This window comes from Mycteria americana, chromosome 13 (genome assembly GCF_035582795.1).
Source record: "Mycteria americana isolate JAX WOST 10 ecotype Jacksonville Zoo and Gardens chromosome 13, USCA_MyAme_1.0, whole genome shotgun sequence".
Taxonomy (NCBI): domain Eukaryota; kingdom Metazoa; phylum Chordata; class Aves; order Ciconiiformes; family Ciconiidae; genus Mycteria; species Mycteria americana.
The window spans coordinates 9,116,216-9,143,761 of record NC_134377.1 but is presented as its reverse complement, the minus strand read 5'-3'; the positions used below and the strand labels follow the sequence as shown (position 1 = coordinate 9,143,761).

The 27,546-nt window shown below is 45.9% G+C and overlaps 1 protein-coding gene across 2 annotated transcripts in view; it reads left to right on the top strand.

Annotated features, from left to right (window-relative positions):
* Positions 1-1,257: 1,257 nt before the first annotated feature.
* Positions 1,258-27,546, top strand: part of GRK3 (G protein-coupled receptor kinase 3) — a 79,309-nt gene continuing 53,020 nt past the window's right edge. For both annotated transcript variants that reach the window (XR_012777725.1, XM_075516019.1), the window contains exons 1-2: positions 1,258-1,668; positions 19,546-19,622. Coding sequence is in view for 1 of the 2 variants with exons in the window: in XM_075516019.1 (XP_075372134.1) it covers positions 1,556-1,668; positions 19,546-19,622 (190 nt within the window). In the remaining variant the exon portion in view is untranslated. The remainder of the gene's footprint in view (positions 1,669-19,545; positions 19,623-27,546) is intronic.

Genomic DNA, 27,546 nt, shown 5'->3' with positions numbered 1-27,546 from the left:
GCTTCAATCAGATCATTAACTTGCACAAAGCTGTAGGAAGGAGGAGTGGCGGCACTTGAAAAGAGCTCAAAACAAGCTGAGTTTTAAACTTCAGACTTGTCATTGACTTAGCCTTTCATTGAGCCAATTATTTATGACATATTTGACGAAATTCAGAAAAGTAAGAAGCTGAAATCTGCATATCTGCTTGGCTGCAGTAGAGCTACTACTACATTTTTAACCAGGAACACGAGTGAGGAGCTCTGCTTGGAGCCCCTCGGTGCCCGAGGACAGGCGGGAGCACCCAGACGGCAGACTGACACGGCTAGCCCTTTGGTTTCAGCGCCCAGCCTTGCGTTGCACCGTTATTTGCCGGCAAAAGAGTTTCAACGAGCAGTAACGGGGTTTCATACAGATAAATTTATTTGTACCCAGTTTTTCTTACGCACATCATGTTTCAATACACTATGAGGAAATTAATTTTAAAGATGCGCGTCCGACTGGGCGCTGAGGCTGATGAACAGGCAGGCCACCACGCTCCTCGGCTCGGCGCGGCCGGCAGCACCGCGGACGCGCGCTGTGCCAGGCCGCCTTTGGCTTTTGCGTTCCCCTTGCTGTCGGCGGGGCAGAGGCGTGGGCGTCCCGGGGAGCACCCGCATCCCCCAAACCACGTCCGAACAGCCAGGGCCCTGCGCGGGCCTCCCTGCTTGCTTAACATACCCAGACCCATAGTGGCAGGGGCTTTGCTCTCTGCCTGCCCGGCCCCCGGGGGCAGCACGGGGAGCCGGCCCCGGCCTCCCTGCTTCCCCGGGGCCGCGGGCTCAGCGGGCTGCCGCCCTGTCGCCCTCACCTGCGGCGGGGGGCGATGCGGCCGGCCCGCGGAAGCCCCTCGGGGCCGGGCGGACCCCGGCGGCGGCGGCGGCCGCCCCCTCCCCGGGATCCCCGCGGGCGTCCTCGGCGGATCCCCCCGCTCCGGCCCCGCCGCGCCATCCAGGTCCGGATTTTTGCAGGCGCCGCCGCGCCGCAGCCCCTAACGCCGCGCCGCCGCCGGGCAGCCCCTGCGGCCGCGCCGCCCGCCCATGGCCGCCGAGCCCCGCGGCCGCACTCGGACCTGCCCGCCCGGCGCCGCGGGGGCCGCGTAGGCTGCGAGCCGCGGGGGCCGCGCCGGGCTTGCCCGGCCGCCGCCATGGGCCCGGCGGGGGCGGGCGAGCGCTGAGGGGCCGCGCGGGCGGGGGGCGCTGCGGCCCGGCCCGGCCCGGCCCGGCGGGGGCGGCGCACGGCTGCGGGGGGGGGGTTTCCCGCCCGCCCGCCGCGGCGGCCGCGGGCTGAGGGCGCGCAGGGCCGGCGGCGAGCCCCGGGCGCCGAGGGCGGGGAGGCGGCCGCTGCGCCCCCCCACCCCCCGCTCCCACACGCACACGCGCACCCGGCAGGCGCTCGGCGGCACCGGCGGAGGGGGAGCTGCCGCCGCCGCCGCCGCCCGCCTCGCCTGACCGCCCGCCCGCCGCCAACCCCCCGCCTCGGGGGCGGCTGCCCCCGGCGGAGCCTCCATCTGCAGCCCGGCGGCGGGAGCGGGAACATGGCGGACCTGGAGGCGGTGCTGGCCGATGTCAGCTACCTGATGGCGATGGAGAAGAGCAAGAGCACCCCGGCGGCCAGGGCCAGCAAGAAGATCACCCTGCCCGAGCCCAGGTACCGCCCGTCCCGGCCCGCGGGGCCCGGGAGCCCCTGCCCGGCCCCGGCCCCGGCCCCTGCCCGGCGGCCTCCCCGCTCCCTGGCCCCCCCGCGCCGGCACCGCGGTGCCGAACATAACGGTCTGGTGGCGGCCGGCCCTCCCGCCGTGCCCGGGCACCCCACGGCCTCCGGCGGGTGCGGGCGGGTCGGCGGCGCGGCGCCCGGGTTTGCGGCCGGAGCAAGTAGTGGGGTCGGGCTGGGCGCGTTTATTTGCAACAACTTCTGCAGGCGTCTCTCGGTAGGTAAAGATGTGGAGAAGCCCGCTTCTCCCGAGGACAAAAAAAAAAAAACCAAAACCAAAAAACCCCACGGTTCGGGTGTTTATTTGATCCTAAACTTGATGCTTCATCCAGGGGGTGAGAAATTCTTTAAGCGGTGAGCTAAATAAAATGGTAAAACCAAACTGAATCATTCTCACGGTTTTATTCTGCAGAGCTGTTTTTTGGTGATGCTTCGTGAGGTTTGACAACAGAGCAGGGAGATGCGGGGAGGGAGGACAGGCTGGGGAGAGAGGCTTTCTCTTAGCAAGCAGCTCACGGAGCAGAGGTGGTGTGCAGCGATGAACTAGTGCAGGTCTCGGTCTTGCGGCCGGCTCCATCGCTGTGGGCTTCCACGGGTCTCACCGGGTGAGCGGACAGGTGCCTTGACATAGCTGAGGTTGTTTTCTTGGGGTTTCGTGGTAAAAGCAGCTTTCCTTTGGAACGACAGTCCCTGGTTAGGCGTGTGTTATAAAATCACCTGAGCATCGCTTCCTTATTTATTGCTGTAAGCTTTCCCTCTCTTTCATGGCTCTGTGTATATATATTTAAAACGAAGATTTAGCCAGCAGACAAAATATTGCAACAGAAAAAATCTAACCCAAAATTGACTGCAAAACGGATAGGCAGTTTGCAAGCCTACTGGTGGCCTAGCCTAGCTGTCTGCCATGAACGAGAGATCCCTGAAGCCCTCTTCTCACTTGTTCACTCCTTTTTCTGCCTTTATGCTTGAATTCTGGGTAGCGCAGTGAGGCTGCGGAGTGGGGGGAAGGTGGGGGGCACAGGGGTGCCCAGCCCCTGTTAATCCCCCTTGCAGAGGCAGTGAAACCTCAGATGAAGAAGTTTGGCAGTCGTTTTTAAGCTCTGGTTGAGGATGGCTTGCTGGACAGACAAAGGTGCCTGTTTTTCTCCTGGTATGTGTAAATGCTTATAAAAACGATAGCCATAAAATTTAGCCTGCACTGTTAACCTGAGGTACAGTGTGCTTTACCGGGAGTGCTGGTAGCTTGACATTTATCGTGCTTTGGCTACGTCTGATGCTGCCCTCAGTGACATGCAGTGGTGCTCCCTGTTTGCAACGGGGCCGTGACCCCTCCGGGGAGGTGAAAGGTGGGGATGCGGAGGGTGCGCAGGGGAGGAGTCCTTCCCACGCCGCGAGAAATAACAGCACCGTTGGTGCTTGCGGGGAGGCTCGGAAGCTGCTGCCTGGACCGACATCCCCTTGTGCAAAGCGCAGCGCAAGCCTCGTCGCACGGCACGAGGCCCGAAGAACCTGCGGTGTATCGCTCTCCTCCTCCTCCTCCAGGATTTGCATTTTGTCGATGTTTGGTAGTTTCCCTGAGCTCGGAGAGGTGGTTCACCTGCGGTCGGCTCCGCAGGGTGGGAAACGGCAGCCAGGTGCAAGAGGAAGTTTTGCAGAGTAGGAGGAAAGGTGAAGGGTTGGGTGGCTGAAATGCCTCGCTCTTAGAGCTGCATGTGGAAGAACCTGTTTGCAGAATACATGAAATATTAAAGGGAAGAGATTGTTTGCCATCCCCCCTGGACTGTCGTGCTCTGAAGAAGGTGAGAGGCCTTGAGCGAGGGAGAGGTTTGCAGCTGTAAGCGGTGCCGGGGTGCCGTGGGACGGGGGACGTCTAAGACAGCTCAGCAGATGAATGAGAGGAAGCGTGGACATAAATGAGAACAGAGACTTACCTAAGCCTGGGACCACAAACGGCTCTAGATTGCTTGAAATGACTGAACTTCTCAGCTTCTAACTGAAACCAGGGATTTCCTCATGCAGTAGGAAATTGTGACCGTTATTCTGGTGTCAGATGTCTTCATGCTGGTTTCTGGTTGGTTTTTTTTGATCCCTCTCGTTAAAACAGACGTGGTGTGTTGGGTATACTTAAATATTCTGTATCACTGGCAAAGTGATTCATTTAAAATTATATAAATCGGCTGGTTAAGTGCAGGCTGATATAGTAACAGTAAAAAAAACCCCCAACACACAAAGTCCTCTCTTACATGAGTTTGAAATAAAACAATTTTTCCAAATAAATTTTTTTTTTTATTTCTCTGTGTGTGCATGAGAGCAGCTCCTCGGAGGAGCGTGAGCACAGCTTTGTAACGCCGGGCTGTGAGCAACCGTCGTCATGTTTGGCTCCTGGCTGTCACTGGGACAGATAGCAGGAAGGTCACTGGAATATCACATCCACGCCTGAAAATAAATGTCTCGGCCTTATTGCAGCGCTCTTCTCGCAGGAATGTGTTTGGTGTCGGTTTATCTCCGGCGGGCAACAGCTGCCCAGCGACGGCATCCTGTGCTGCTGACGTTATCTCCCCAAGAAATATTACAGAGGTTTTACCCCCCTGTTACAATTTGTCTCTTTGCTGGAGCCTGGTACACCTGTCGGCACCGTTTTATCTTTCTGAGATAAGACTGACACTAAATGAAGTAACCGAGTTTACTGTAATGCAAATTTGAGGGGGCTTCCTGTTTACAAGGAAATAGCTGTAGTGCAGGCAGAATAAATTCCAAGGCTGCAGGCCAAGGCTTAGCAGCAAATAAACTATGAGGGTGAAGAGTTTATTGGCCGTGGGGCTGATTATTGCTGAGTTTACATGAAGCATCCTCAGACTGGTTTTGTACCGAAATTGTTAAATATCACAGTTTGGGAAGAAAGAGGACAGAAAATGCTAATGAGACAAGAGTGCCTAAGGAAGAGGCTTAGTGTGTTTTTGTTTTTTTAAAACACCAAAACAAAACAACCCTTTTTCCATCCTCTGTCATCTGCTTTTCCTTCCCTTCTGCGTTTCCTCTTTTCGTTCCTAAGAGCCTTGCCAAGAACTGGGAAAGCCGCGGTATCTTTTAGTTTTACGTTGTTTCTTAAAAGCCTGTTTTGTGGGTAGATTGGCATGGCTGGGCAGAAGGGCTGTCAAAGGCAGAATGACCTGCAGAAATGGGACCTCAAACGGAAAGAAGACATACATATTGACATATGAGCAAATATGAAACCTTAATCTTTTTCGACATAATTACCATCAAATATTTTAAATATGGGGGGAAAGGAGTAAATTAACTGCACTCTTAATTTTTTAGGCTATTCAGCAGACTTCTGAAGGTTTTCCCTTTTCCATGTCAATTTTAGATTTCCCTTATTTTGGTCAAAGGGAGTGGAAGAACACTAACAGCTCTTTTTATTTGCCAGCAGCTGCTTCTGTTTTGAGTAAAGGATTTGCATAATGTGAAGTTGAGAAAAATAGTCCAGGAAGTCAGGTAACTGGAATCAGGGAGGGTGCAGGGCTCGCAGAGGGCTTGCATACGGCCCTGCTGTCCTCACGCTGGCTGCGGCCGTCCTTGCCAGGAAAGTTAACGTTAAAGCTTCCTTACTATAAACATCACGTAAGCTTAGGGTGCTCTCGGTGTACAAATACCAAGGGCATGGTAACAAAACATAGCATGCATCTGCCCAGGCTTCTCTCCTGCTTCTCTTGCTGCAGTTGTAGATGTTTCTCATCTCATCTTCCCTTTTCTAACCTGCTTATTTCAGTAATTACCTCCCTTTCCAGTTAATTCTTATTTTTCTCCCAACCTTTTTCTTTGTCTCCTACCTTCCTCTGAATCCTACCCCTCTGGGGGAAAAAAAGGCATGTTGCAGTCACTTATTTCTTAAAAATCAGACTTTTAACATGACATTTTTCCTCAGTTATCATCCCATCTTCGCTTTACCTCTAGAGATGAAGACTAACGCAATGGTACCCCAGCTGCTTCTCGCCAGGACGGTTTAGTCTGCGATGTGCTCTTTGCTTCCTTACCTAATATTCAAACTAACTTGTTTAAAACTCTAATTGAGGTTTGTTGAATGCATGGAGGTTGCTTTTTCTTCTCCAATTCCATCCTGAGCTATTTGTGATTTGGTTTCTTCCTGTTCCAGCGCTGAATATTGGCAAAACCCAAGCGACATCTCCCGCTAGGAGTTAAGCATCATTACTCTATCCTGTACTGCTTCTGCTTTTTCAGTTTTGTTCTCCTGGCATCACTATACTCTTTCTCTGAATTGCAGTTGTTTCTTTGATGTGTCCTTCAGCGTGTTCGTGTACCTCTTGAAACTTCTGTAACGTCTCTAAGTTACAGGCTAAAATTCCTCTGTCTCTCTGCTGTCAGTTTCGGTTACTTTGACGGTATTTTCTCTGGCTTTGTTTAATGCCTTCTTGTTGTGCTTATTCATTTAGAGTGCTGTCTCTAAGAAAATTTTCCTGACAATTGTTTGTGCAATTTTTGTATTTGTTGCTATTACGCTCGTGTCATCCCTTTGCTTCTTCCCAGGTGCTTTTTTGGCTCTGTTGCTTCAAGCGTACCGTTCAGTTTCGGGCTTCTGCAGGTAGCACTTAACTCACTGAACGTCTCTTGCTGCATGCCATGGTATTGAAAACTACTGCAGCTGGCTGGTGCTGCCAGCTCCCGTCGTTGCCCTACGCCAGTTGAGAGGCACTGCCTGCTTTGGTCCGTGCCGTTCGTTGCCATCGCGTCTACAAAACTCCTCCCCTGAATCCCTCATTAAACCACTCGTTTGTTAGGAAGCTTGCGAAGTTTGACTGTGATGAATCTGCCAGTGCTTGCCGTGTTGATGCAGTGTTTGTCACGTTTACCGACGGTGTTTCCTGCCTGTCTGCCTCTATCCATTTGCATTCGCTTGTCTCCGATGGCAAGCGTGGGACCTGGAATGCCGTTTTGTGGCGTTGGTCCGTGGCACAGCCCAGCAGGGTCTAGCAGTGTCTCATCAGTGATGCTGATACCACCCCCCCCTGCTTTACACGCCGTTTGTTTAGAGAACGTAGTGGCTCCAGGAAGCCTTGTGCTATATTATGCTTCTTCCCCACTAATGGTAGAAACCTTCAAAAGTACTGTTCTCAGGAAAAAAGTAGGCCCAGATTTTTCAAAGGCTTATGCGTTTACTGGGCTTTGCACAGAAATGGTGCCAATGAATGCAAAATTAAATAGGAGATGATATGGAGGATTAAGGATCTAATGCTTAATTCGGATGAATTTGTGTCACGGTAACTTTAGCTCTGTAAGGTGGTGGTACTTTATTGAAGCTTCTTCCATCTGCTTGTAGCAATAATGACTGTAAATTATTTCAGTAGAACTTCTTAAGCTTGGCTGTCCTAAAATTTCAAAACAGTTGAGGTTTTTGTTTGACATTTACAATTTTTTTAGTGTGAAGCAAGATTGTTTCTTGGTGTTTTTATACCATTTCCAGTATTTACTAAAAATTGAAAAATTGGAAGTAAGAAATTAAAACCAGCATGCAGGACACTCAAACTGTTCAAAAAGGTTTCATGGACATGTAATTTGTGAAACTATGGAAGGAAAAAGGATTCTGAATGAAATGGTTTTATAAACTCATTTATTATTTTGCAGCTATACTATATCGCACTGTTTGAGTTGAACGTTTCAGCAGAGAGTAAAGGAAGTAAAGCTTGCTGCAAGGTAAAAGTGGCCGAATATGTGGCGTACACCAGGCAAGTTATTCTGAGAACTAGGATAAGTGCTGTAGGTGAACCTGAAGCAGGTGTGTCGGAGGCAAGCGGTGTGGATTTGTACTTTTCAAGGTCAGAGTGTCCCTGTTAAGCGGAGCATCTCATAGTTCACTGGGCACTTGCTTGAAGCGGGTAGTAAACTACTTGAATGGATGCATTCCATGTTACTGTGCTTCCGAAAGCATTGCCAGCCTAGTAGGTGCAACTAATTTCTGAGATGGTCAATGTCTTCTCATGTCAGTGAGACAGCAGAGCATCTGCCCATTTTTCAAGTGCCGAAAATACCTGTGAGAGTGCTTTTGAGACGTTTGAGCGTGCCTTTTGTCCCGCAGCCCCCAAGCAATAGTGCCGTTCCGCTGTTCAGCGGGATATCCAGAGAGCAGCGTGAGCGTCCTGCGCTTGCCCATCGTGCTTGTGTCATGTCCTAGGCTATCCCTCTATTTTTTTATTTCCTTACTTAAAGTATTAAAGTATTATTGACGATTACGGTCAAGAAAGCCATTGTTCATTTAGTTCAGCGCAGTTCATAGTAATGTATATGTTTCAAAGGTTAGCTTACATGTTCAGGAATGATGAAGTACGTAGACTGAAGCTTATATCTTACATTGCTTGGGTGAAAAGGCATGCTTGAATATACGTATGGTAACTGTTTGAGGAGGGGGGGAAAACTTGTTTTTTTTCTGAACTAGCATTACAAGAAAGACCGAACATTTGTGTATTTATTGTGGAATAGCTTAGTCCTGCTCAGGGTGAGTATAGATGACAGAGTTGTTAAATTTTGTTTGGAAATTCAGCCTCCTGACTTTGCTGTCAGTAGAATCGCGTGGTTGAGAAGGTAGCAAAAAGATGGCTTTCCCAAAACGGTTTAGTATACATATGGAAAGCTAGGGCTGCTGACAAAGTGTACTTGCTTTTTATCTCAGGTTAGCTTTGTAGTACAGTACTTTCTTAGCAGGAAAAACGAATGCTTTAGGGATGGATATGGACTGTCAGTGTCAGCCTGTATAGGAGGGCTCCAGCTTGCTGCGGATGCTGCTTTCCACACCAGTTGGGTGTAATCTCGCTTGGGAATTCAGGTCGCTATTTGTTGTAACTCCAGTGTCTGATACCTTAATAAAAGATAGGCCTACACAGAAGACGAAGGTCCTGTTGCAAAGCTCTTGCAGCTTTAATAGACAAGAAATGAGAGTCTGGAAGAAGGGCACTGTTGTTACCTGTATTGTACAGATCAGAAGCTAAGCCGATTAGAAAATAAATGATGTTACCTTTGTTCACACATAGGACGTTTGGCAGATGAAGGGATTGAAGTTAGATTTTCTGAGCTTCAGATAAGCATTGGAGGCCCTGGAGTGTCCCAGCTCCTGCGCATATGTTACTTGGAGTGTCTCTGGGCACAGGAAAGAGAGAGCTGGCCTTGAGAGAGATGCTCCAATTAGTTCTCCTGTAGGGCTGCTATAAGGCTGAAGCTTATGTTTTGAAACGTAGACCTTCCCTCGGGCGTCATTACCTTAATTAAGAAAAAAGGTAAATGAGGGTGATCTGGGAAGAGATCGGTGTGCAGACTTCTGTTACTGTGCTAAAAACAGAGGGACGTTTCTAGGGTTGTTTTTGGGGAAAGCTTCCGTAATGTGATGTTGCATTATAGGTGTAATGCATCCGTGTGATCCCGTCTGGAGCCGGGGAGCCGGTGCTTGGTGCGGACGGGCTGCGGGTGCTGCTGCTGGGACCTGCCTGGAGCAGCGGCCAGGGCTGGGTGCATCGACCGCAGAGTTCAGCTGAGCTGCGGCACCCGGAGCACGCTTGGTTGGTGTTTCTAGTGGGAGATATGTACAGGCAGATTTGTCTTTTCAGTAAAATCAATAAACCTTATAGCTATTACTCCTTTTATAGGTATGACGCCTTTTCTGTGCCTGGACCTTCCCGCGTGAAATGTTTTCAGCAGAACTCTGGAACTATAAAATAAGGAAATGACCCTATGCAGGTCTTGGTTTCTGTTTGGGTGAAATCATGTGGAATGGCCTGGTTTAATCTTCTTACCAATAATAACATTTTTTTTGGTAATTAATAAAATTAGAAAAAAGCCTATCAGGAGCTGTCAGGTCCAGGTGCATAAACCGAATCACATAATTTAATTGGACTAAATTGGTGTAAAAGCAGCAGTTTCTCGCTTTAGAAAATACAGCTGTTTTCCACATAAAGAGCTTCACCCCATGCTTACTAGTTTCTCCAAGAAAATCATATACTGAATAAACCAATACTGAATAAACACTTATATAAATATGCCTTGCATAAATAAATAAAAATTTCGGAGAGTGTTAGGAGAAACTGCTTCCGTATAGAAACCCCCCAGTCCCCTTCCAGTGTGCCAGGAATTTGTCCTGTCAGCGTGTGTCGTCCTATTGAGAAAGGAGCTGGGGAAAAGGCAGATTTCTCAGGATCTGGTAGAGCTATGCAAATCAAAGCCTTCATTAAACGCCAACAGAAATTGAGTCCGGCCGACGCAGCGTGTTTGCGATACGCCGCACCAGACGAGCACCAGCTGCACTCCGACCTCCCCGCACTTCGCTGCAGCCTTGGGGGATTCCACGGGGATGTGCGTTGCGGAAGCTCCGTGTGGAGCTGGGGACGGATGGGTGCTCGTCGCCCACGAGGAGATGCTACCTCTGCTTCAGGTGCAGATGAGAAAAGAGCTCCTGGTAGCTTCTGCATCCTCCCAGAAAAATGCTTCCAACCTTAGAGGAAGACACCCCTCTCCCAAGGGGCTGAGCGCAGAAGGCAGCCTCCACGTGACAGCTCTGTGGATGCTACTTGGCTGCTATTCCGTTTATTACATTTCTGTCTTAATTTCAGAAGGGAAAGCGAGCTCTGTGAAATACAAGTCTTCGTTAAGCTGAACTTTAAATGAAAAGAAGTCAGAACGTGGGTAGGCGTTTTACTCTTGAGGCCTTAAGTGTCTGGTGAAACAAGCCGGGCTGCACCACGGGCAGACGCGGTCAGGAAGGAGTTTGGTTCGGGCGGCTGCGGTTTGCTGGCTACCTTTCAGCGTTTCACCTTTCCTGGCTTTGATTCCCAGCCCTCGGTGGGTTAGGAGGGTAGCCGAGGTAGTGCCTCTGAGGTGGCTTTCCTTTCTGAGCCTTCTCAACATTTGCTGGTTTTCTTAAGTCTCCAGCCTGGCTTCCCGCTGTCCTCCCCATCACATTCTGTTCATCTTCACGTTTAAGCGATTCTGTGTCTCTGTGCATCAGTCCTCTGATTTTTTAATTTTTTTTTTTACCCCAGATTTTCCCAATCTTCTTTCCAAATTGTTCTAATGATTACGGTTACTTTGTTCACATCTCCCTTACTTTTAGGACCTTAAAATAACTGCCGAGTTAAAACGCGCGACGACAAGCAAAAAATCAATGAAGACATTTTTACACTTCTTTTTTTTGTTTTGCTTTAGGCGAATCGCTGCTGTGGTGTTTGGCATGCAAGGCTCTGGAGGGATGCTTGCCTCTTCAGAGGGGATTGTTTCCTCTCGGGAGAAAAAAATATGGGAACATTTCTGTAGTTTTAACTTGTTGTTTAAAAGAGTTCTGAGAAGACCTCATTCTTAGGCCAAATATTTCTTAACAGTTTTCACTTTTGATCAATTTTGCATTGCTAAACCTTTCAAATGCACTTTTATAGAGGACAAAAAAGTTTTGGCTGTAATGGCTGCGTGCCGTTCTGCCATTGCTTTGAATTGTACTTGTTGACCCCGTCGTGCTTTCAGTTCAAAGGCCTCTGGCGCAGGATCTTTGGTCCGCTTTTAGCAACTTTATGATGGATTTGGGTAGTGCAAATAAATGTTTAAGTCTCTGTAAAATTGCATCCTGAGACTGTAAATGAATAAATAAATCACAGGCAAATGTGGTGCGTTTCAGTCAATGTTGGCTGTAGTTCTTGGTAGCTCAGTTAATGTTTATACATGCACGCTACTTTTAAAGTAAGTTCTAAACATTTTATAGATACGGAAAGAGTAAAAAAAATTGGCACGTCTTCAGTAATTTTGTATTTGTTTAAAAAAAACGCCATTATGATTGACAAATGACTTAATTGCAGTAGGAGCGAGGAGATGTGATTTCGCTCCGATTTCTCTTTCTTGTAATTTCTCAGCAGCAGTGTTCTGGTGGAAGGGCAAGTCCTTGACATTACAATTCAGTGTAATTATTCCTGAAAAATTCATGTACTTAGAAGCTTTTATATTAGTTTCAGATTTCAGCAATGATAATGCAAATGATCCTCAAGGAACGTGGGGATAGTGCGTATTTTGAAATCGTCGCTACATAGCTACTGCTTTTGGCTCCCTCGTTGTAAACTTTCTCCATTAATATAATTTGCGTAAGCGAAGCTGCTTCATCTCCTGGTTGAGATGCACGCACCAGAGAGGGGTTGTGGGGAAGTATTGCTGAGCTTTAATCCCTTCCATTGCAAACAAGGTTCTTGGGTGGAATATGCTATTAATCATCCTTGACAATTATAAGAGTATTAGTTCACTGCAGTGAAATGACTTGGCAGTGGGCTTAGCACAAACCTTAGAGGGTGTGCAGAGGCAGAAAATGGGATAGAAATGGGTGAACTTGGGATGGAAAATGGCAGAGCCCAGTTCCTGTCCTGTGTGGCATCCGGCGCAAGAATAACTGGGATTTGCAGGCGCTGTTGCTGCGTGCGGGTCTGCAGCCGGCCGGGCTGTGCGGGCATGTGCGTGGATGTGACGCGCGTACGGAGAGAAGTGACACCGGTTGGTTTCACTCATTGCTACTTTATCCGCCAGCTGATGAGACGAAGAGTAGAACGAGCGTGTGCGCTCATTAATGTAGCACCAATGATCGCCTTTATTTCTCTGTTAAATAATGAAGTCAATTGGCTATTGCAGTGCTGTCAGAGGTATTGTAGTAATAGTACAGGGTGCTCGAAAGTAAAAGAATAAAAGGAACATATTTTTTTCCATGTTATTTCATTGTTGTCCAAAAATGTTTTTTTCACAGTCTTCTAATGATTTGTGTCTTCTTCAGATATGAAATTTTACAAGTGATAGATACATTTATCAGGTTAGATGGTCTAATGGTCCTTTCTGGCTTTATATGCTGGGAATTTACTTTGCCCCATTAATTGCTAGAACAAGAGTTGCAGTGTGTAAAATACCTTTTACAGCATCTGAGAACACAATCATTTGGAGAACTATTAACTTCTGCTGAACTTTGAACTGGGTACAAGTCTGAGAGGAAGCAAAATGAAATGGATTGAATGTTTGTGATTGGTTCACTGTTTTTTACCTCTTATATAGGAGGGAAGCTAATTCTTTTTTTACCGGTTGCATCAAGTGTCTGCCCTTGGCTTTCCCCCCAAAGTGGAGCATTAAGCTGACCTGGGGGCTGTGATCCAGTGACTCACGGCGGTTTACAGTCTGGTTCAAGGGGAGTTTTCTGTTCAGCTGGAGAGATACTTCATGCCAGTGACGAACACATTACAAGAAAATAATAGCATCATTAGTAATCAGTCACACAGATTTACTCTTTATGTTGAGATGTTTCTTTCGTTCTCCCTGTTGTCTTCTGTTATGTGACTTGTTTTCTTTCCTACTCTGCAAAACCTCAGTAAAAATACTTCTAAGGAGAAGCTGTATTGCTAATGATGCATTGGTAGTATTGTACTTCAGACTTTCAGATTTTCTTCTCATTTGAAATTGGGTCTAAGTGGGCTTAGTTATTTTCTGACTGCAGGCACGCTCAGGTCTTTGTGGGCTTTGTGAGACTTCCCTGCATCTGCGGGCTGCTGCGCTTGTGCGGAATGAGAAGGCGAAGAAGAAAGTTAGAGATGAAAGCTGGATGGGATGAGGAGACGTGATAAATACGCTGCGGCAAGCCAGGGGAGAACAGGATGAGAGAGAGATGTGAAAAAGGGAAATAGGGAGTGATAACAAGAAGGAAGAGGAGAAAGCAGACCAGAGTAAATGGAAGGTGACTGTCTAGTGTGGAAGCGGGATGCTCGCAGCGCAGAGAGCAGGAGGGCGGTGAGGGGCCGTGCAAAAGGTTGGCAGTCAAAGGCAGTGGTAATTTAGTTGCTGAATATCTAGCATTTTCTTGAAATAATTATTAGCATTTGAGTAGTTTTTGTACGTGCCAGGAGCCATCAGGACCTGAGCGTGCTGGCTACAGATTACACACATGGCAGAAGGATGAGACCTGCCCTCACGACAAAGAGGAGGAAAAAAAGAAATACAGCTTTATTTTACGGACTGGGGTTCTGAGGCAGATAATGTTTATGACTTGCCCCAGGTGATACAGGAAATGTTGGTAGAGTTAAATACTGAACTCTGCTCTCCTCAGGCCAGTCTCCCTAAAGCTGCCATTTCATTCTTGTTTTGTTTTTCTGTTCTCCTTTTTCTGTTTCAGCTTATAGGTGAATATATTAGTGAGTGTAACTGCGCATTCTTAATGTAGGTATGATTCTTTAATGCTTGCAGTAAGGCCAAACATTTTTTTTCAAGCTGTGGTGTGCATGTGTGCATCTGTACAATAGATATATCCCACAAATCTGAACTCTTACTGGTTTATAAGAAAAAATAATGTGCTTTTATGATAAATAATTAAAAGCTCCTTTAAGATACAGTAGTAAGAAGACCAACAGTAAGTAGCTTCTTGATCTAGTTCCAATAGTAAGAGTATGTATATGTATACATACTATCGCATCTTTCTCTACCCTTTCCATTTCCTAGGTGCGAGATGCTTTCAAAAGAACTCCTGCATAATTTAGTATAACAAACCTGCGGGGACAAAATCCATGCATCTTTAAAATTAATAGCAGAACTTTTAGGAAATGTCAAAACGAATGCCATTTATTTTACTCTCCTCCGTAACTTCTGGTTTCTGCATACGCCCGCATCCGTTGCGGTCGTGCTCCCGGCTGCCTGCGCTGACTCGGGCTGCCTGGCGGACGTTCCTCGGGCTCCGTGGCCATCCCGCAGGCTGTGCGGTTGCAGGTACAGTCGTACACCCGGCGAAGTTTAATCTCTTCTGATAGGTATGCTTGTTGTTGGAGTCACAGAATACTACTCATCTGCTATGCGGGGGGAACAGCAGGAGTAGCTATTGCCGTTGGCAGCGGCGGGTGGCTGCAGCCAAGGACAGATCCTGGCTCTGGGGCGAGCTCCTTCTCTATGGGACCTCCTGGTTTGCTGCTCCTGGTGCAGCTTGCCTGAGAGGGAGGGTTGTGGATGAGTGGTGCTCTTGCTGTACACGTGTCCTTTTCTGTGTTAAAAAGAACCTGATTGTTTTCTTCTTAGTTTTTCAGAAGATGTGCTTTCAAGTAGGCATTTTCTGCCTGTACTGACCTTGGCACTGCGACTGTTGTCTGCGTCCTGTGAAACTGCATGCCACCATGCATGCTCATAGACAGTGAGAGCTTTTTAATTACAGAGTGTATTTTAACCTTGAAGGTTGCTTTTCAGTGGATTTCTTTGATCAAGTCTGAAAGACCAGGATGCTGGCTGTCATATGTAGAGCTTCAAGATGCAGCTTAGAGCTCCTTTGAACAGATTCCTCAGCTCACGCTTGTAATAACCCCCTTTTCTGGGGAGGTGGAGGAGCTGACCAGGTTAGAGCGACCTGTGCTGTTCACAAAGTTTATAGTTTGATGACAATGCAGATAGTCATCTTTCCGCCTGCTTCTGGGCAGGCAGCGTGCTCTGAGCTGCTTCACAAGCCTGGGGGTTTTGTTCAGCTCTTTCTTTAAGGGCAGCTTCTCCCATGGGATTGCAAGAGGTGAGCCCACTGAGCACCCGCACCCGTGCTGCAGCACCCTGCTGCCCGCACCCCTCAACATGGGCATGAGATGCTACGTGGGTACCTTTTGCATTGCCAGGGATCGAGATGCTCGATTTATTTGCTATAAAAACCCTCTCCCAAACGTCTTTACTGTCTCACTGCTACGTTAGTTCTCTCTGGCCGACCTCGGCATGGGTGCTGCTGAGCGCCCAGCCCTGGGGCTGGTGCAGCTCCCTTGCCTGCCTGGTCATGGGGCAAAGGGCTGCACCGTGTTCCCAGGTACCCGCTTAAATTTGGTCCCGGTTAAACCAGCGAAGAGGTATCCAGAGTCCAAGTTGGATTTCTCAGAAGATTTTAAGCCTGACTTTTGATTTCCCCTAAATATACTTGTCCTGTTATTTCAGTTGACTTGTGGTATGTGGACAGCAAACTGAGCGTTTCTGAAGTTTTTGTTGTTTGCTGTTTTCGTCCTCTCTGAAATAAAAAATATATGGACAAAACGTTTTGCTACAGTACAGTCGGATATGCTTTTGTTTCTGAAGTCTCCCTGGGTTTCAATTTTTAGCCAGCTTTTGTTTCTGCTTATTTTGAGTGTTGCGATTAAAGTAGATCATGCTGTGAACTGAGATGAACTTATGCAAAAAGTCCACTTCTCGCATTAGCGCATTGTTTGCGCTGAAAGCGTATTTGGATATGGAAAGCTTTTCAGAAATGGCTACTTTTCTGTGAAATGCAGCTTTTAATCCCAGATCGTTTATGTGTAGGGCAACTAATGATGCAATATACAAAGGCAGAGAGGGAACCTTCCTTCCTGTTTGTGGAACGTGCTAGGCTCCATTTTAAAATTTTCCATCCTTCTGAAGGTTATATGGGTTCTGCTTCGTTTCTTTTGAACTCAGTAGGATTTTTACCTTCCTTTTTAACTTCCATGTGAGAATTAGAAGGTGGTTATTCTGGGTAGTCATAATCCACTCTGTGTAATTTATTCCTATTTATTCATATGGATAAGGAGAAATGATTTTGAAGGGGTGAAAGTCTGTTGTTTAGAAGCTGGAATGCAGCGTGGACTCCCGTAGCCTGTGATCATTTTACAGATTTGTTCAGATTCTGTAGCTGCAAAAACATTTTGTTCCTTTGACATGTTATCCATCAGACCAGAAGTACTAGATGTCAAGGGAGAGGAGGAGAAGCGTTGGAGAGATTTGTTCGTTCCACAATCGGAGTGTTTTCCTGGACACTTCAGTCATACGTTAAATTTTTCATTATCTTCTCCCATTGTCTAGACTAAGAGATGTTTATGTAATTTCTTGCAGTGCACTTGTTAGAGCGGAGGAAAGCTTTCTTGATGTCATTATTATTAAAAAGGCTTATTATGTTACTAATGGTCTAGCGGTCAGTGGGAACGGGACATTGCCGATGAGTGCTCCAAGCGCAGGCGCTGTGATGGGCAGCGCTGATGGGCTCGGGTCAACCAGGAGGGAGAGGAGAGGCAAGTTTCTGGTCTTTGGTGATGCACGCCATGTTCATTTGCGAGCGGTCCCGCTGTAAGCATGGAGAGACAAGGGGAGGGTATGGCTGGGAGAAGAGGGATGCGGGGGGAAGGAGCCCGCGGGCGGGCAGAGCTGCAGGGCTCTCCTAAACCTTCCTGGGCTGGAGGCTGCCGTCCCCCCGGTCCTGCCAGCTTGGCCGCTCTGCTCCACAGCCGAGTGCTGCCGGGGAAGCTGTACGGCTTTTACTGCCCGTGCTCACCAGTACGTGACGGTGCCAGTACAACCGGAGGTGTTTTGCCGTCGATGTGCTAACATTTTATGGGTTTAAGAGAAGAATTCAGTTTTACGGTCACCATTTTAAACATCTTAAGCTAGGATGTATGCTTTTTAAAATCTGCCCATAGAAAAGGTGGCCAAATTTTGCAATTCTGTCAATTATATGATAAATTTTATTTTACTACTTTCCTTTCCCAAGTACGTTCTCCTCCCGAGTACATTTCCTCTTCATTTGAAATCAGTATTTCATTTAGGTTGTAAAAATATGCAGAGAGTAGACCTAGTTTTTAATGAACAAATAAAAAGACTAGCAAGTTTGTCACTGAATAATTTATAGTCTGAAACCTGATTAACAATGTTTAGCCCTCCCAATTCTTGTTTAACTTGATGTGGTGGTTGGCCTCTGGAGTCCTCGCTTTGGATCGCAGTGTTCATAGATCTGTGTTCCATGTGGGGCTTTGAGATATCCATAAAAACTATTAATAGAATAATTTCCTAGATTGGGGTTTAGAGCCTTTGAGTTAATTTCTTGGCTTTTATTATAGACTTTTTTCTGGTCAAGTCATTCAGACTTCATGCCTCAGGTCCTCATATGAGGAGGAGTGCGAATACTTTCCTCCCTCAACGACGATGGAAGAGATCATTTGTTAATATTTGTGAGGTTTTTCAGAAGCTCTGGTGATGGGGTCCTTGTAAGCACATGAGAGGGGACGTCCTCGGCCCTTCGCAGGACTGTCTGTGAGGTCTGCAGCGTTTTCGGGCAGGGCTCTGCTGCTCACCCAAAACTGCACAAGTACGCGTTAATGAAGAGGCTTTAGGGAAAAAATGGATGTGAAATAACCACAGAAATCTAGTTTTTCTTCTCCAGAAAATGTTAACACTTGTCCACGAGAACTGACCTGTTCAGTTTTCTCCTGACATGAAGTAGTTCCGAGTCCGCATTTTACAAGGATTAGGTGCTCAATCTTACTTCTGCAGAAATGTGAGTGATATGTAACTATCTTGTTTAGGGCATGAGTACTTTGTACAGCATATTTGTGGTCATTTTTATAAAAATACATAATACATATGAAAACATCAATTTTAAAATTGGAAGCAGAAAAAGTCTAGTGGAATTTTGACTTAATACTATGACAATATAGTTGTTTTACCAAGGCACAGCACTGCTGGGCTACATTGATTTTAAAATTTATGTACTTGTATTGTTGCCCGTATGAAATTTTTATAGGCATTATATTAAAATGAATATTGAGGTTACTTGACAAATAAAGGAAATCTTTGTTAATGTGGTTTAAATGAGTGATTGTGACATTATAAATTAGGCAAAGTAGATGTTAAGTGCACTGCAGCCAAGCTAGGGGCCTAATGGAGCTAATGTTGGCTCATTTTCTAAATGATATATGGCAGTTGCAGTGTTAACAGCCTGATGGAGCTTTGACTGACTTGTACGTTTATTTTACATGGTGCAAGCTAAAGCCTGATGTAAGAATGAAGAAACGGAGCGATGACCAGAATGTCCCCTGGGAAGTGCCGTGAGCCCAGGGCTCAGCTCGCCCAAGGCAGGGCCAGTCCAGGGCTCCACCTGATACTGCTGTGTGCTTCTGCCTCCCGTCTCCTTTCTCTGTTTTGGAGGAAAAAACCCCAGCGTTCGGTGCTCCAGCTCCCGGTGGCAGCCCCGTACTACCCTTCCATTCAACCCGCAAATACCTAACTGGGATAAAAACCCTGCAGGGCAAACCCAGGGAAAGCCTGGGAGCTCTCCTTTAAACTGCTGTGCTCTGGCTTCTGGAGTGGCATACAGTGAAGGGAACTACGTGCCATCACGGATGGCTTTTTTTTCCAGTTTATGCTCAGTTGTGTTATTTTCAAACCTTATTAGATAAGTATAGATTCTTGAAGGGGAATTCTAGCAACATCATGCTGTGTGGTGTGGGCTATTGATATGTTAAGCTTGAAGTGTAAAAGTTGTGTCTCTTCTACACTGAATAGGTACTAATATTAGTAATATTCTGTACTAGATAATGTTAATATTTACAGTGGGGAAAAGTGGTATTTCTTGTGTACCTTAAACTCAAAGAACCTTTAAAAAATACCCTTAAAAAAAATCCCAGTATGGAGACTGCAAGGCTAATTTCAGGCTAGGAAGGTGATGTCTGGAAAGGTATTCATAGACGAAGACTGAATTTTCATAAAATAATTTGCAATGTTGAATTCTGTGAATTCAACAGTCTCTCTGTGTTTGTCGCTTGACTAGAGGCCTGTTGGCGTTAATGGCTGTAGTCCAGTGAAGTGTCATGGTCTTCAGATAGAGCAGCAGGCTGCCTGTCGCACTGTGAGTTGATGCAGTAGATGGGCAGCGGCATCTCATTTTGCACGAGTCTCTTACATTGATGTTTCATTTTAGGGATCCTTTTCTCCAAAGTATGTTAAAGGTCTGGTTTAAAAGAAGCAGTTTCAAATAACTCTTCTTCTTTTTTTTTTTTTTTTTCTTCCCTTTTTCAGTATCCGCAGTGTTATGCAGAAATACCTTGAGGAAAGGGGTGAATTAACCTTCGACAAGATCTTTCATCAGAAAATTGGTAAGTCACATTTCAATAAAATGTTACTCGTAAATATTTTTAAGATTGGCTTGCCTGCCACTTCTCTGTAATGACTGCTGAAAAATCAGTGTTGTAGATGTTCTGAAGAACACTGGAATATGGATAGGACTTAGTAAAACAAAGGTCTTCAATAAAATGAAATGTTGTGAAAGGGAAGAAGACGAAGCAAGGCAATCTGTCAACTTAACTTCATGTTCTGGAAAACTACTGGAAAAATAATTAAATTATTTGGAAACATCGAGGAGAAAATCATATTACTTGGTATGGGCTTGTCAGCAATATAATGTGTCACATCAGTTAAACATTTTTTTTTCTCTGCAGGGTTAATAAGCCGTGTTGATAAAGGGAGCAGTAGTAGAAAAGATACCATACGTTTTGTCTTGACTGTCTGACATCATGTTCTTGCTGGCAACGCAGGGAGATGTGGCCTGGGTGAAACCGCAGTGTGCAGGGGGCGAAACTGTTGGGGAAAATTGACTTGAGGAACAGTTGTCAGTGCTTCCGTGTGAACATGGAAGGGTGTATCTGGGGAGTCCGCACAAGAGCATCAGAGCTCAGTTACTGTGCAGCATGTCAGTGAACAGTGTGAATGCTCAATGAAGAACCTCTGTATTCTGCTTGCGTGCTGAGAAAGACTGTAACCACACCGAGGACAAGGACAGAATTACAAAAGATCTCCATAAACTAGAGGAGAGGAAAAAACGCAGTGCTTTGCAGTCAAAACAGGCAGTGTCCTCTACACCTGTGCTGGAGTAATTACACAAATAGAGGGTGGAGAAGCAGTGATCAGGTAGATGTTTTTAATTGACTTGGCTGTTACAGTGGGCCATAGGTTGTATTGTCTCAGCTAGATCACACGACTAAATATAAAATCAGGATTGTAGCCAGTGAGGCCTGTGAAGTAATCCTCTTTTGGCAGAATATTGTGTCCATCCTGCCCATCCTGGCACTGGACTACAAAATATACATGGACCTGCTGGAAAGAGTCCAGGAAAGAGCAGTGGGAATGAGCAGACCTTACTTAGCAGTCTGCTAAATATGACCTACAGGGAAGTATTGAAATAGGGTGTTATGTAGGCTATGAAAGAGAGAAGTGAGGTTGAACAATCTTCAAAAACAGAAAAGTTGTTGCAGAGATGATGAGGTTAGTCAATTTTCCAGAGGCTTAACATGTGAATTAAAAAAAAGTCTGGGTAAGAATAAAACCATTTTAGTAGTAGGACGGGTAGTAAAGCAGGGGAATGGATTTCATGAGGGGCTTGTGAAATCTTTGTCTAGCAGATCTGAGGAGTGGGTTGGCATACATCTGCTAGGACAGTACAGCTGCTCTTGTCTTGCAGAACAGGGACAAAACCATAAAACGGGCTGGGAAGACTCGAGGAGATCAATGGATCTATTCCTGTCTGAAATACACTGAGACTGTCATTAACAGTGGAAGCAAACGCCCAAGAACAAAGTGCCGCTACACCTTGTTTCCCGGGGAAGGTGGTGCAATGGGGCATCTCTGGGCTGGTTGAGCTTTAGCTGGTCTCCCTTCCTGGCTGGAGCAGGAACGGCCAGCCTTCCTGTCGCCTGGAAAAGTGCAGCTCAGTAGGTAGGAGAATATTCTGGAATGAGAGTTTTAAGTATTGCCAGATTAAAATAAATAGTATTCTTGTATAGTATCACAGATTGTCAGTAATGGGTTTCATAGCTTTTTACAAAGAGGGTTGTGGAAACGCCAGCCTAAAGTATGTGTTCATATAAGTCTCATGGAGGTTTCCATTGTATTGCAGTAATTGAAGCGTAGTCTTTATCTTTGTGCATAAAAACTGTGACTTTTTATTCTGGCCAAAAATTTTGCACTGTAAATGCATATATACCTTGTTTGCTTGTGCTGACATCTCTCAGTACGTGTTTCAGTTTAGATGTCTGTGCTGAATCATTAATATTTTGCTATAGCATGGCAGTTGCAAAATAAGTGGAATTTTAAGCAACCAAACACAGGCTGACTGTAACTGTTTAATTCTGTTTGGTGGCAATGAAATGAAGTAGTCTTTTTTTTTTTTTTTTCCTTTAAAAAAAAAAAGTCATCAAACAGAACAGCTGATATGTAATGGATATTTCTATTTATGTAATTGAATACTTTTCGTTAATAGTTGGTTCCAAAGAACAGTCAAGAATATTTTGGTAAGTTATAGCAATTATAGTTAGGTCACTGTAACCTTGGAAGGATTTTATCTTTCTTTTTTCCCCGTGTTGGTAGCCATCAAACCTGCAATTTTAGAGCCCAGAGTTTCATTAAGATATTAATTTCTCCCCCAGATCTTGAGATGCGCAGTTCACAGATGTGCAGAGAGGTTTTTTCCTCCTCTCCCCTTGGTACAGTCATAGCAGTACTTGCCCTCTGTTACCTGGAAATGAGGAGGTCTTCTGTGACCACTTTGCTGGAGTTTCGGTTACTTCTGAAGCTGGTTTCTTCTGAAGAAGGATTTAGAATGGAAGAAAAAAAAAGATTAAAGATAAACATGACTTTTTTAACAGAATACTTTGCCTTGCACTGGAAAATATTGTATTTCCTTACTGTGGTTGTTCATTTAAATTTTATTGCGTTTTCTAGCTTGTTCTTTGCCATTAAATTAGTTCTGTTTCCAGACATTAGCATAATTGCTTGTGGTAAAGTACCTTCAATTTTAGGCAAGCATTACGCAAAAGGCTGTGAAAATAAATATGGTGAGTTAATTAAAAGTCTAATCACCTTTTTACTCTTGTTGTTATCTCTTTGTATGGTGGGGATGTGGAGAGACCGCAGCAGAGGCTGGACCTGCATGTGCAGGTCTGGGGCGGACGCCCCGCGGGAGCAGCTCCTGCTCGGAGGAGTTTAAATCAACCCGAGTCAAACGAGTCTCTGATCGTGAGCTGTAATTCTGCTGGTTCATCCCCTTGCTGTTGGTTCTTCCTATGCCTTTATTTTCTCAGTTCAAGAGCCGTCTAGTATACAACGCTTTGTCCCTATATACTAATTATAAAACTTCATCAAGCTGCCTATTTTTTCCTTTGGCAAGCGATGTAGATGAGGACTGTTAAGCTTTTTTTCCAGACCGTAAGCTGTAAGTGTCTTTCTTACAGCTCCAGGTCATTGTTTTTTCTGTTTTTCAGTATCCTTCTTTCAAATGTAAAACCCAGGGCTTTGATCAGTTGTCTGATACAAGTCTTTCTGATGTTGTATATGGAGTCGTTCCTGTTGGATGTTTTCCTATGAGTATGTCTAATTGTGGTGCTGTTCTTATCAGCTGCAAGTGTTTATCCTTAGTGAGCCCTTAAATCCTTTTAGGATCAGTGCTTTCCAGGTCCCACTGGAAAAGATTGGCCCAGATTCCCTCCCCGCCACCTCCCCCAGGTGTGCAACTGCAGGGAACTGCATGGGTGGCTTGGGCTTGGAAACCAAAACCTTTGCTCTGCCCTTTGGGATCAAAATAAGAGCAGGAAACTCTGTCAGCATGCAGTGTGGCAGCAGCCCTTCCGGGGATGAAAATGGCCTGGAGACTTCATAACATTTGCATAAACAAGTGTCTGTCCTCCATTTACATCTTTTTCTTCATGAAGACAAATAGGTTGCTCTCGTCTCTTGAAGATGGCACAACTGTTTGCAGGAGCGATGCTCCAGAATGATCTTGAACTCTCTAAGAATTGCCTAATGAGTCAGAGGACATGTAGATAATAGAGCCACCCAGAAAAATGCTCTGGCAGTGCTTAATAGCCCGGCAGCCGGCTGTTCCTGCAGAAGCTGCTTCCTCCACAGCAGAAGCTTCATGGGGAAGTACAGCATGTCTCGAAGCGGAGTGCGTAACCACCTTTAGCTAGTTTTCTTTTTACCACATCCTGTTTGCTACACCACCAGATTATGTGTTTGCTTTAGAGAAAGAGACGTTTTCTGGTATCCCAATATCTGTAATTCCCACGTGGAATCCACTCTGCTCCGCGACTGCGTTAAAATTGCATGTGGAGTTCTTCTTGTGCTCCCTTGCACTGCAGGGCGGGCGTGCTTGTAAAAATGCTGCTTTCAGAGGGCAGTTTTGATATGAGCTGTAATGTGCATAGCTGCTGGGCGGATCGGGGTCTGCTGCCGCAAGTATGTCTGCCAAGTGTTAAAGGGCTTGAGTTAGGTCATAATATTACTTTAGAACAGGATTATTGCGGTTATTAAAGTTAAATGCTTTGGAGCGAACTTGTTGCCAGTTATAGTTCAGTGACTCTTGTGTCTGACACTGGACTTTCTGACAAATTGCATCTACTTGGTAAGCAGTGAATAAAGTTGGCTTAGAAATCCTGGGATGTGACGGTAAAGCGTTGTGCAACTTTAGGTCCTGGCTTAGGTTCGCCCTTGGGTTCTCTGGTGACTGCTTGGAAGCTGGTGGGACATGGCAGTTTGTCTACACCCTTCTCACTTTCTCATCTGTTACGCAGAGCCGTTGGGTTTGGGTCTTGGGGAAAGATGAGAACAGAACATAGTTTAGCTGTTTCAGCAGCTGGTCATACTGTAATATAAGCTTTTCACCTTGCCTAGTAAGTAACTTGCATTTTTTTTCCCCCTGAAGCTGGATCTAATTTCTGTTTCATTTTCTTGAAATATAACACTTGTAAAAAGAACCAATTAAAAAAACTTGTAGTTGACGTAACAAGTTACAAACTTTTTTTTTTTTTCCTATTTACCATCCATTTTTGTATAGTGAGGAATGATCTTTCTTGGGTGATTCATTTAACTGTCTTTTATATCTTCTTAAATCAGCAGGCTCCAAGTTGGAGGTCTTCCCAGCCAGGGTGAGCATTTTGCCATCTGTATCAGTGCTTCTTCCTACACACGCATGTCTTGTGAGGGGCTCTCGCATCTTATCTGCTCCCTTTATACGGCTCCAGCTAAGTATAGCTAGTGTATATTCTGGTAGCTTTTTAGCTGAGTTTCCAGAGCGAATGAGCGTTTGGTCTATTTTGTAGTTCCTTCTGCACAGCAACCTACAACTGTGGGGAGGGACTTTTCTGCCTGCCCTCTCTGCAGTTAGAGGGAAACGCGCTCCTGGCCGTTCTCGCTGCCGTTTCCTCCAGCTTTGTCAGTGACAACTTTCTGTTGAGAAAAAAAAAAAACAACCCAACAAACCAGGGTGAGAACAGCTAAAGAGGTTTTTTTTTTTTTAGGGCAATGAATCATGCTTTCTCTTGCTTGTTTCTCTAGTTATGGACCCATCATATTTCATTATTTCAGAGTTTTTATGCTAATCATTAGATGGATCTTGAGTTAGTCTGTTGAGAAAAACATTCTTGCTCTTCCTCTTTCTGTTGCCAGTGCGGTAGCACAGCGCATTGCACTCCCCGAGATACCTAAAAATAACAGGCTGGGAAAAGTACCTCCCTAGAGCATTATTTAAGCTATTGTTTAATTTAAGCATAAGATCTGTGCGCGGTTGGCATTCTGAACTAATTAAATAGTCCTCTGAGGAAATAACAACGAAAGCAATAAAACTTGGTTGGGAGTAAAGAAAAGCACCTGAGTTTTTGGCTATTAAATGAGCAGTGGAAGACAAAATTATTAGCAGATCTTGCTTCTAGTCATTTCTAGCCGCTCGTGATGACTGCAGCTGCACGCTTGCTTGCGCCGTCGGGGAAGGACGCGTGAGCGGAGGGGGAGTCGAGCCAGCGGCGTGTCCTCCGCCCCTGGTCCGGCCGACCCTTCGGTGGCACCGGGGCCGGCGGCGGCCGGCAGCGGGGGGCCGGCCCGGGCGTGCTGGGGAGCCGAAGCGTGCGAGTCTCGCAGGGATGGATCGAGGCCCTCCATCCTTCCGGGGGGAGGATGGCGGCGAGTAGGAGGGGCTGCGCAAAACCCCTGTGTTAAAGCATCTTTAAAAACGGAGAGTATTTTAAAAAACGGAGAGTATTTAAAAAAGCGTCTTTAAAAACGGAGAGCCAAAGTCACCTAGGGGCATACATTAGCTACTGATCTAAGACTTGAAGGATTGAAAGTGTCACTTGGACTTCTTTGCTAACAGTGTTCATGAGGCTTGTAGCACTGTGATGATTGTACTCTGTTCTGGTATATTGATGTTAAATAACTTGCAGCCATATAATAGGGAGAATGGTACTGGCTTGGCGGGTTTTCTGTAAAAGCAAGAAGGCAGGTTGTTTGTTCAAGTGGTTTTATTCTGGGGTTCCTTTTCTGACCCGGGGAAGGCGGCCACCATACAGAAGTAGACACCATCAAAATTAGGAAGTAACGATACGAACCAAAAATTATATTTAAAATACTGTTTGAAGACTGATCTTCTTCTTTCTCGTGTTACTTCTTATTTTCAATTCAAGTTTAGACTAAAACATGGATGGTGGATAGTCTGCAGGAGGCCTTTATGAATCTGTTGAACCCATGCTTTCCTTGCACGGTTTGTATGCTCAGTTAAAAACAACGCAAAAACCAAACCACAAGTAGATGTCGGAAACTGTGTGATTGTAAACCGAAACAGAAACTATTAATGTAAGACGTTTCACAGGGGAGCTGTTCCTTTACAGCGATTCTCCACTTGTGTCAAACTGGGGTGTGGACAGTGAAAGAGAGAAAATATGCACACCGAGCCTTCTTATAAAACTCACCCCGTTTTGCTGTATGCAGGGTTTTTTCACTGAATTAGTGTTAGGTTTAAGATCTAGTTTTTATGTCATAATTTAACTGTTACTGGAAGCTACATTTCTTTCAACATACTTGTATCTTGTGGTAAAATAAACACGATACTTGCATGAATGACATTGAAGATCATTTAGAGGGATGTTGACGAAGCTTCCTGCTGTAGATTTTATGTGCGTTTTACCAGCAAGCAGTTTAAAGGAGGTGTCCGTCTTGTGTGTCAGGGACAAATGGTATCCAAAGTCACTATAAAAAAATGTATATATTCATTTTGGTTTTTCTTCTGATCACAACTAATTGAGCATTTCTTTGTTGAGATGCAGCCTGATATGCTCCCATGCCTTTCTTTGTGGAGGGTTTGAAGATACTCAGTTGTGTGATTTCCCAGTGGACTTGCAGATTAAGTCTGAGCTTTAAAATAGGAAAATATATATCCTGTCGTCTGGAACTTCACGTCATGGATAAGGTACACATGCTGATATATATTAGCATTTATATACAGTATAGTTGTTGGAGGATTTAGGTCATGGGGAAAAATAGTCTTTATCTCAGCAGAGCAGTGTAATTATACAGCTTTTGGGTTAGATTATCAGGAATTCCAGGCAGACTGGAAATTTTGAACTCCAGAAGTAGTACTGTAGGAGAGAAAATGAGCAAGGCAGATAATGAATATAAGATAGATAGAGATAACAAATTATAAATTATTTGAATGAAATTTCACTTGGATGTTTCCACGTTTAAGTTTTTGGCAAACATACATACCAGACAGTAAACGCCCAGCTGGTCGTACACAGCCTGCAGTGACTTTGTGTACATCTCATAGGCTGGGCTGTTTTTCCCCGGGAAGCGTGTACGTAAACTCATTCCTTTCAGGTTAGATGGGCCCTCAGTGATTTGTTCAGTCACCCCGCAGCTGCACACCTGAGGCTTCGGCAGCCGTCTCCTGCGGCGGCCGGTCTCCAGCCTTTCCTTCCAGCTCCGTTTGCAGCGGCTTTGCTGGCGTGCGGGATGGCATCTGGCTGCGTGCAGGTGCGGCGAGGGGAGCTGAGGAGGAGAGGGCAGCCGGCCTCCGGCTCTCTGCGTGGCTACTGGCCAGGGACGGGCATTTCTAGCACAGCGCTGGGCTGCAGTGGCCTCCAAAAGGTCTTTGTGCCGGCGCTGGGCTGCAGAGGATGGCTGGGCTCCAGAGCGAGGTCCTGCTGCGCGGTGAGCTGCTTGTTACGCCTTTGTGCCTTGCCAGGTCCGCTACCAAGGAGG